General features: G+C 50.8%; 1 protein-coding gene across 1 annotated transcript; it reads right to left on the minus strand.

The window, feature by feature from the left end:
- Positions 1 to 522: 522 nt before the first annotated feature.
- Positions 523 to 3,639, minus strand: RAX (retina and anterior neural fold homeobox). The gene is made up of 3 exons (XM_084627775.1): positions 3,353 to 3,639; positions 2,935 to 3,161; positions 523 to 1,388 (listed from the first exon to the last, which is right to left on the minus strand). The coding sequence occupies exons 1-3, from the start codon at positions 3,624 to 3,626 to the stop codon at positions 933 to 935; spliced, it is 957 nt and encodes a 318-aa protein (XP_084483901.1). The 5' UTR covers positions 3,627 to 3,639; the 3' UTR covers positions 523 to 932.
- Between the last annotated feature and the right edge of the window lie 6,212 nt (positions 3,640 to 9,851).

Here is a 9,851-nt window from a genome sequence, read left to right on the forward strand (position 1 = left end):
TCCCGTGCCCCCCCCCGCCCCCCAAGCTCGTGTCATTTCATTAAAGACAAGGCCAAAACATTTGCAAAATGACATTTTGACTGAAACAGAGAAATGGGGGTGGGAGGGGGAAGGTAATGAGAATTTAAAGAGAGGCGCCCTGTCTATTACTTACAGCTGTTTTAACTTGGGTGGTTGTCACACAAATACCTGTATATTGACTTTGTCTGGGTGGCAGCCAGGCACAGATCACTCTGCACTGGAAATGGATCGGGAACACACCTCGTCGTGTGCTACCTCCTTAACACTACTCTGTATTTTCCTCTCTAACTGTGGAGAACAATGATAGTCTAACACAGTGGTTCTCCGCGCCGGGACCCGGAGCTTGCCCCCTTCCCGACCCCTGGTTTAGTGAGACCATGCATTTAGACTGTGTACTAAAACAGGAAAAAGAAACAGAAGACACACTAGCTGCTGATCATATTTAGTCGAGATCCATTCGGAATCAACAAGTACAATGCATGGTCTTAAAATCGTCCTTCTTTAATGTTACAAACCCCCCTAAGACTACACATTTCTCTGCCCCTACTGTAGTTTTTAATATAACCAAATGTCCAGTCAACAAGTAATATCAAATTATTAGCTCCTGAAACTAGAATCAAACCCTAATCTGCACAGGGATACAGAAGGGACACAAAAAAATACAAACAAAGCAACTTCAGGGGCGGGAGGCTACTGGGATCTAGGAAACGCATTTCTTTAGTGCTTAGCTCCATCTGGGATGTGAGCAGCTTGTGCCAGGACACTGTTCCTTCCTCTCAATTACATGCCTACTGCAGAGGAAAGATCTACGATCGGTGACTTATTTTCCTGGGGGGATCTTTGTGGAAAGCTACCAGCCATGCTGGTAGGGTCCTCTGTTGTTCTGGGGAGGTGGATGTCTGTGTGTCCCTTCAGATTGTCTGCCACGGTTTCCCCATGGACTGAATATGCTCCTTTGCTTTGAGCCGTAACGCAGCTATGCTGGTGTTCCTAGGATCCGTCTCTTCCAAAGTGAATTTGTCCACAAAATTGGTCCCGCACTGGTAGGGCGGAGGAGGCCCCATTGTCCCCAGGGGTTGCAAGGTGTGGCTGATGGGTGGCGGCGAATTCAGGAAAGGTGGAGGGGTGTAGCTGCTGGGGAGGCTTTGCGGGGAAGCCACGAAGCCGGGCAGAGTCTGCAGGGGAGTGCTGTTAGCCATCGGTGGGGTGAGCCAAGACTCCAGCGGTAAATTGCTGCTGATCGTGCCCATGGCAGAGGGCTGGGGGGATCGGCTGAAGGAGAGTATAGGGGAGTCCTGCAACTTCATTGAAGTGACTTCCAGTTTCTCTTGCCTTCTCCATTTGGCTCTCCGGTTCTGGAACCACACCTAAAAACACAGTTTGGGGATTAGCACCGAAAAGGAGATTCTAATTTTCCTCCTGTCAACTCCAATGCAAAGAGCAAATCATAAAATCATGGGGTAACAACAATCCGTCTACCCACTGTGCTTCTTTGCTTCTCGGAGAATGCCCCAGCTCTGCGGCGAGCTGAGACAGCGGCCAACAAAAACGCTGGAATCTTGAACTAGTTCCAGCGCGGCCTGGGGGGGGAAAAGCGATTCCTTGGGTTGAAATCGTTTCTTTTAAACCGAAGTCTTTTCAAAATCGCTTGCGGGATATGGGTGGGATTGAATTTCATCCGAAAGCAAAAAAAAAGCGAGAAAAGATGCGGGTTATCCGCGATGCAAAGGAGGCAGAGTTGCTTTTTATGCGGAGAGTCACCATATATATTTTTGGAGGGAAATCGGCTGGTTTCTGGGTTGGGGAGAAACTTTCTGAAGCCAGAAGAATAGATCTGAAGACTCCTTTAAGGAGACAGGCATGGCAGAAGAAAGCAAGACAAGGAAAGTGTCTGGGATAGGAAAACACACGTACAAATCTATCATTTCTTCTCACTTTCTCTATTTGTGGTGGAAAATTCTAGCTATTTCTGGAGTTCTCTTGGGATAACTTTCCTAGCCTTCGGTGTGGCTTTATTGGAATACTCTGGCCTTAATGCAGGAAATAGTCATCACCCATAGCTTTGCTCGGTGCTTGGAGTTATCCCGAATACCTTCTCCAAGAGGCACTGGTAATCACGACACAGAAATATTTCATGCACTGTCCGGACCGATGGGAAACAGCCCTGGTTTAAACGCAATGAGTTCGGGCCGGATCCAAAGCCCACTGAAGTTAATCGGAGCCTTTCACTGACTTCAGTGCGGGTTTGGATCAGCCCCACGACACGCCCCGAAAGCAAAACGGTGAGCTCTCATTGCGAGCTAGGCTCCGGAGATCCCGCAGCTAGAGTGTCAGCTAAAACCCGTTAAAGCGGGATCCCGGCTCCCCGGCTGAAATCAAGCTTGATCTTTTTAAAAGAAAACGCCTCGAGGCAATTTAGAGGCACCCTCCCAAACCAAGTAATTCCCCATCCACCCACATCTGGTCTCATTACACCACTAGTCGCTGTGATGAAATAAGCACCAATGTCCCTTGCAGGCAGTTTTAAAACCCCCACACCGCTTGGAATCGCTCCCAGATTTTTCACAGATGACTAGTAAATATTGAAGGCTTTTCAAACATTTTAATGACCCGGGGATTAAAGATAATTAGACCATAATCAAAGCAAAACAGTTTACCACCCAAACGCCGCGCGGTGGGAACTAAGGTAAATTGCGGGCTGCGCAGCGAGCGGGGAATGTTCCTCCTGGGAACAAACGCAGGCAGCTCGCAATCTCCGCTGCGAAAGGCGCGAGGAATAAAATCCCTTCCCGCACGACTCCTGGGCGTGCGAGGTAAAGCGGCGCTCGGGAGCGCTCGCCCGGGGCCAGCGGCTTAGCGCCCCCGGGGGCGCTCCGGCCTGGCCCCGCGAGGCGGGCAGCGGGGCTCGCTTACCTGCACGCGCACTTCGGGCAGGTTGACCTTGACGGCCAGCTCCTCGCGGCTGTACACGTCCGGGTAGTGCGACTTCTCGAAGGCCCGCTCCAGCTCGTGCAGCTGGTAGGTGGTGAAGGTGGTGCGGTTGCGGCGGTGCTTCTTCTTGGGCTGCTCCTCGTCCGCGAGCTTGGCGTCCAACAGCGGCGGGCTGAGCCGCTCCGGCGGGTGCTGGAGGCAGCCGGGCTCTGGGGCAACGGGGGGAAGAGACCGTCAGGCGGCTCCCGGGCGGGGCAGAGCTCGCGGGCTGCCCAGCCAGGCCGCGGCCCAGGGCGCACGTGCCCTGCTCCCCGGGGAAAGAGGCCCGGGCGCCCCCCCCTCCCCGAAGGGGGCTGAGTCCGTCCTAGCCGGGTCCCCCCCCGCCCAGCCCCCGGCTCACCTTCGTACTCCTCGGCCCCGCTCTCCTGCTCCTCCGGCGGCTCCCCGGGCATTTTGGGGAAGCAGGGCCGGGGGCTCCGCTTGTCCGCCTCCTTCAGGGCCCGCGGGCTGCCCACGGGCTGGAAGGCGCCTAGCAGCCCGTCCTCCTTGGAAAAGCCCAGGATGGCCTCGATGCTGTGCAGCCGGGACGGGGCGCCGCCGGGGCTCCTGCCCAGGTGGGCCGAGAGAGAGAAGCTCCCGTCCGCCATGCTCAGAGGGGAGCCGGGCAGGTGCATGGAGACCCGCTGCCCCGGCTCGTCCCTCCTCCTCGGCGCTCACCCGCTGCCCCTCCGAGCTGGGCTGGGCTGGGCTGACTCCAAGGCGAAGCCCCGCGGAGCTCCGGGCTGGGGGGAGAGGAGGGGAGGGGGGGAAGCCGCCCCCCGATCCCCTGATGTCAGAGCCCGGGCAGGCTGCAAACCAGCCCCTGCGCACGCTCTGAGTCCTTAAGCTGGGCTGGGTGTCAGAGCCCGTGGCCGCCTTCTAGGGGCCTGGCTGCTTGTCCTTGAAGCGCCGCGGCTGGGCGCCCGGTGACCTCTCCTCGCCCAATGGCTCGGGCAGGGCTCGCCGGAGAGTTTTAAAGCGCCCTTCCACGGGCAGTGGTCAGCTGCGCCCGCTGCGGGCTCCTCTCCGCCACTGCCACGATTAGCCTCAGCCCGGCGGCTTTGTCTTCCTGCGGACGCTGTGTCCACCTGAGTGAATGGGGCGATCGACTCCTACCCGCGCAGCCAGGGAGCAGGGGCCGCCCGACGCATTCAGGCCCAGCTTCGCGGGGCCAGAGCTTCCGAAGCTGGAATTAGCCCGAGGCTTGCCAGAGGAGGAACAATTATTCCACAGTTACTCCTGACTCTGAAATCCTCTTGGCGCTGGGCCGGGTTTGCATCGTCAGACCCGAAGGTGGGGGAAGACCCGGTTAGAAAACCACTTGGTCTTTTAAAAAGTGGATTCAACTGACCAAAGCCAATCACACAACCCAGGGGGAAATGCAGCTCCTGCCCTAATCAGATGCAGTGACCTATGCTGTGTTTCTCGAAATCTAACCTACTGTGTTGCTATCATAATGCTTCAAACAACTCCGCCGGCCTTAGCGGAATCCTGAGTTTGGGAAGAATGCTTTCAAAAAACATATATTTTTTTTACTTTTTAAATCGAATTTATTAAAAAGAAATCAGGCCGTCTTGCTAGACTCTGATTATATTGCGTTCTGGGTTGTCTTGCTATCCCATTTCCCTTTTTAGTTTGCTCTGTATTTGGATATTTCTGGTTTAATGGCCTCTGTAAAATGTTTAACGGCTCTCTGTTTTGTTGGGAGGGAAATGCCTTTTCCTAAATTCGTTCAGCAATACACAGGCTAATTGTTTTTTCTATTCCGCTTTTTTAAAACAATCCGTCCTTGCTCTCAGTGTTAGTGCAGATTTGTGGATCGATTTCCAAAGGTGTGTGAAAAACGAAGCGAACGGAAATGAAAGGCAAACAAGTATGAGACGCGTTTCTCCCGGTAAAAGAGGGATGGTTACTCCGGAGAACGAAGTGTATTGAAAAGTCAAATGTTACTGGCGTCAGAGATTAACTACCGCCTCAGACCCTGGAGAAAAGGGGTACGGACCCACCGCAGGCTTCACACAGCTTCTGATTTAAACGTTTCCTCTTCACTCCGGTTTGCACGAAAAGGGGCGCTGTTTCCTGACATCTTCAGCTCCTTCCTGTTCGTTTTACTCCTCCCAGTTTGTCCCACTAACGTCCCAGTCTCATTGAAGCCAGTGGGTCTATGGGAGTAAGTAAAACAAGCAGGGTCTGGCGTCATGCCTTGACCTCAGTGCAGGCTTAGGGAAGGGAAGAGACTTCGTAGGCAGACTTTCGCCGCCGCCCCGCCCGAGGGGTGCCCTACGGGCTATATTCGTGGTAGTGAGCAGAGATTATTTGCAGGAAGAACAGGGAGACAAAGTTGGTGCTGTTCAGCCGCTGGGACGGATCAGATCATTTCCCTTCACCAGGGGAGAGCTCTCCAGCAATTCTGCATTGGGTACCAGCTACACATTCAATAGACCAGCTAACTTCTTCAGCAACAGTTAGGGGTGCTGGAGAGACACTCTTGGGTAGGTTCCAGGCGAAGCACTCAGAGCACAGCGACCCCTTTTCATCGCTCAGAGCTCGGCGATCCCAGGCAGAACCGACATAAAATTGACAATGGGGTCACTTGAGCCTTTCACGAAGTCCGACAGGGTAGTTAAAATTCGACCGTGTGTCTCAGCTCACCAGAAACCCGTTAATTACATTAACCATAACAATAAAGAATCCATTCAAAGGCAGACGTTTTCTCTGACGATCTGTTGACGTTTTGCTCTCCAAAATTTCGCCAATGTAATTTTCTTTTAAAAAAACCATCATTAGCTTTCAAATAGAAGTTGACTTCAACCGAAGAGGGGTTATGTGGTGGGATCACCAGTTACTGATCTACCATTATTTCTAAATCTAAAAACGGATCTTGGCATTATTCCTAAAACAAGCTGAGCATAAATAAGAGGAGGTTAAAGCTGAGACTCTGAATTAGCCGACGTCTGGAAGGAGTGCCTGGCTCCTGGCGAGCCGATAAACCTGGCGCACTGAGGACGTGATCAGATGCACCTAATGCCTAGAGATGGAACGATTTTGTACTGGGTGATCAGACAGGGGGCCACTGAGTGGACCTTCAGCTAAGAAGAGGGACTGAATAAATTGCAAATGAACTACCCACAGGACAGGGAAACCATTCCTAGTACTTTGCTGTCTCGGATAGCGTCGGAGTTAACAGTTACACCAGTGGTATGGCCAACGTGCGCCCATCACGTAGGACAGTCAGAGAGGAGTTTGTTCCTGTCCAGTTTCTGCTCACCAGGTGGGAGAGGAAGTTAGCGAGCTAGTTAATTTTTCCTTGGCACTTGTCTCTCCCCCTACTTGAGGAAGTTTACATAAAATGCATGCTCAATATTAAACCGAGCATTCATATTAGACTCTCTCTCTGGGTGGACAGAAAAGCCTAAATGGAGAGAGAAAAATACATAAGACAGTATCAGCCTGTGTCCTGTGGGCACGTTCAGGTTCCCTGTTTGTTCCTCCAACGGAGACTGGCAGCGCTTTCCTGCGCCCCTGCCCACACGCTGCGAAGGGGCTTGTGGTTTTGTTTGTTTCCCCAAAGATAATTCCGTTTAGAGCTGCCCGGCTCTCCCGAATAGCGCCTGGTGAGGTTAGCCTGGAGTTACTGTGTAGTGGAGGAAAGCAGGCAAAACCTCAGCCGCCATTGGCAAGGAGGGAAGAGACGGAGAAAGGACAAGAAAAGGGTAGGCTAGCTTTTGTGTGCAGTACAAAAAGCCAGTCAATACCATTGTGGGGGCACTGGAGGGTACTCAAAGCAATCAGCCGGGGGTCATTGTGCTCTTTTAATGTACATGTGTATTTCCCAAGAACTCTATTAGTGAAGATGAATGGACTGTGCAATGTCCCTAATTTGTTCTCATTTGGAGCTGGATGTTTAGGGCCTTCACACCCGCGCACAAAACGCGCCCGTCCCTCCAGTAACGCGGGGCACGGAATCCATCTGCAGGATGCAGCAAAACGCACAAGAAGATGAAATTGCAAATTGCTGGTCAGCTCCCGAGCAGGGAATAAGGGCACAAAGGAGACAGGGAAGCCGGGTAACGCACCTTCTGCCAAAGCCACAGACTGTGGTCCTGCGGATGGGCTGTTTTCCTGTCTCACCAGGCTGGATCAAAGGGAGAGTGAAGCAAGAGGGCCCAGGTTCCCAAACCACAGCGGGCAGGGGTCCTCCACTATGACCTAACACAGCAGGATAATGTCCCATCCAATACCCAAGGTTCTTTCCTCGCGGCTAAGGGGCCCCTCTTTTATTTTTTCCTTAGAGTTTCATAATCTATTATAAATGTCTATATGGCATCCATTACCACACAGGCTTGGACTAACTAACCAGAGCATGATGTATATAATGTGAGGGGGGCAGCTGTCAACTTCCCTCAGAGAGAACTAGCGATTACTACACAGACAGTGTAACAAGTTTGTCTTACTTTATCCCCCCAACCAAGTCTAACACTTGCAGAGTTTAGGTTAACAAAAGGAGGAAGGGTAAGTGATTGGACGTCTTCCTTTGATAGTAAGGCATTAGCCGCTAGGTAAATCCTCTGCACGCCACTGAATCCCATCTCACCCTAGTGTGAAGTCTCAGAAACTGATCCCACGATGGGCCGGGGCTTAGCAAAGACGATTTCCACTTGGAAATGACAAACAGGGGAATAGGATAAGATCTGAAAATATCCATCATCTGAACCAAGTAGCTGGGATATTCCCTGCCTTTGTGAGATAGTCCCCGCCCCTCCCCGCTCCCTAGCCTCTTGCAAAGGTGCTTTGTATTGTTCCTATTATTGTTGCAGGTACTTTATGAAAAAACGTGTGAGACAAAAATAGAGAATCTGTGAAGCGTTTATATACCAGCTTCTACACATGATCCAGAGTAGAAGAGACTTAATTTATCTCATGTCAATAATACTCAGCAATATGCACCAACTTCTCCCTTATAGGGCAGGATGGAAGCAGAACCACAAAGCACTGACCCACAGAATTCTGCTTCCCTTTCCCATCTCCTTTATTTGTCTAGATCAAATTATCATTGCCTTCACCCCTCCCCCCCCCACATTTAAACGGTACATAAACAGTTTTAAAAACGTTAGGATACTTCCTAATATGGGTGTATGAAACAACAGAGTGCGAACACAGGCTTAACATAGACAGCAGGTTTAAAACAAGCAAAAGGAAGTATTTCTTCACACAAAGCACAGTTAACCTTTGCCAGTGGATGTTATGAAAGCCAAGACTATAACAGGGTTCAAAAAAGAACTGGTTACATTAATGGAGGATAGGTCCATTACCCAGGATGGGCAGAGATGTTGTCCCTGGCCTCTTTGCCAGAAGCTGGGAATGGGCGACAGGGGATGGATCGCTTGATGATTACCTGTTCTGTTCATTCCCTCTGGGGCACCTGGCATTGGCCACTGTGGGAAGACAGGATACTGGGCTAGATGGACCTTTGGTCTGACCCAGCATGGTCCTTCTTATGAAGGGTAAATATGGCTCTCTGGATGGCCAGCAATGTCTAAACTAAGAGAGAAAATTACACAAGACAGTCTGTTGGAGGAACAAACAGGGAATACGAACCTTCCCATAGGGCACAGGCTGTTGCTGTTATAAAAAGCTATAGGAAGTGTATTGTGTTTTTCCTGTCTCTAAATAGTTCATATTATTTGCATATTAAAAAGCTCTTTTTGAAAACACAACTTGAACTTTACTGGGGAACTGGCGTCCTTAGTTTAATACTTGTTGCTGGCTCCCTTGCAGTCCCCTGTACCGTTTATTTCTGGAGAGACGCATTTTCAGTTCCCATCCACTTGGAGAGTTGATTATAGTTGCTGAGCCCAGTGTAGATGAAACACACACGCACCATTAACAACGCGCGGTGAAGGGGTTAGCTATCCCCTGTAGGTTACTACACGTGGGAGTATGAAAGACTGAGATTAACTGTCTGTTCAGCGTCCAGCACAAGTAAGCCCGATTTGGTTAAAGCGTCAAGGTGCTTCCCGAATAGGAGCAGTGTTAAAGAATAAATACACCATGTGTCACTTCTCCCTTCGGTGAATAAGCCAGGTGTGTGACCACTCTGAGACCTGGGCCCCTTGCACCAGTGATTTCTCCCGAGAGGGCGGAGCTGTGAGTTTCATGCAGCAAAGCTATGTTAATGCAATCCTTCTTTACTTGTTTTCCACTTAGCCTAATTGAATTCAGATTGCTTAAAAGTGGGCACCAGAGACGTTTAGCTTGAAGGGATGACGGCTCTGAGCTCTAGCGATCCTATTAGCGGTAAGAATGCAAATCCCAGGTGGAGTCCCTTTAGCAGCAGCAGCTCCCATGTGACAGACCCCTGCTAATCTGCTGTCTCCCTGGCGAGCCCCCCGCCCCACGTAGGCGGCCCCCTGCCAGCGGGAAATGGGGACCAGAACCTTGAGAGAAAGTACTTAGAGCAAGATCATTTATTAATTATTGGTTTCAGAGGAGCAGCCTTGTTAGTCTGTATTTGCAAAAAGGAGGACTTGTGGCACCTTAGAAACTAACCAATTTATTTGAGCATAAGCTTTCGTGAGCTACAGCTCACTTCATCGGATGCATACTGTGGAAAATACAGCAGATTTTCTTATACGTACAAACCATGAAAAAATGGGTGTTTACCACTACGAAAGGTTTTCTCTCCCCCCACCCCACTCTCCTGCTGGTAATAGCTTATCTAAAGTGATCACTCTAGTACTCCTTTTCTTTCTCCTTACAATCTGTATGATAATCAAGTTGGGCCATTTCCAGCACAAATCCAGGTTTTCTCCCCCACCGCTGAAACCCCCTCTCCTGTTGGTAATAGCTTATCTAAAGTG

The sequence above is a fragment of the Lepidochelys olivacea genome (genome assembly GCF_965140295.1).
Source record: "Lepidochelys olivacea isolate rLepOli2 genome assembly, chromosome: 5".
NCBI lineage: Eukaryota > Metazoa > Chordata > Testudines > Cheloniidae > Lepidochelys > Lepidochelys olivacea.

Excerpts from the sequence above, each read along its gene's own strand:
- RAX (XM_084627775.1), bottom strand. The coding sequence starts at position 3,626 with ATGCACCTGCCCGGCTCCCCTCTGAGCATGGCGGACGGGAGCTTCTCT. Across the intron at positions 3,162-3,352 it reads CGGGGCCGAGGAGTACGAAG|AGCCCGGCTGCCTCCAGCAC; the intron begins GTGAGCCGGGGG and ends CCGTTGCCCCAG. Across the intron at positions 1,389-2,934 it reads TGCCCGAAGTGCGCGTGCAG|GTGTGGTTCCAGAACCGGAG; the intron begins GTAAGCGAGCCC and ends CTGTGTTTTTAG.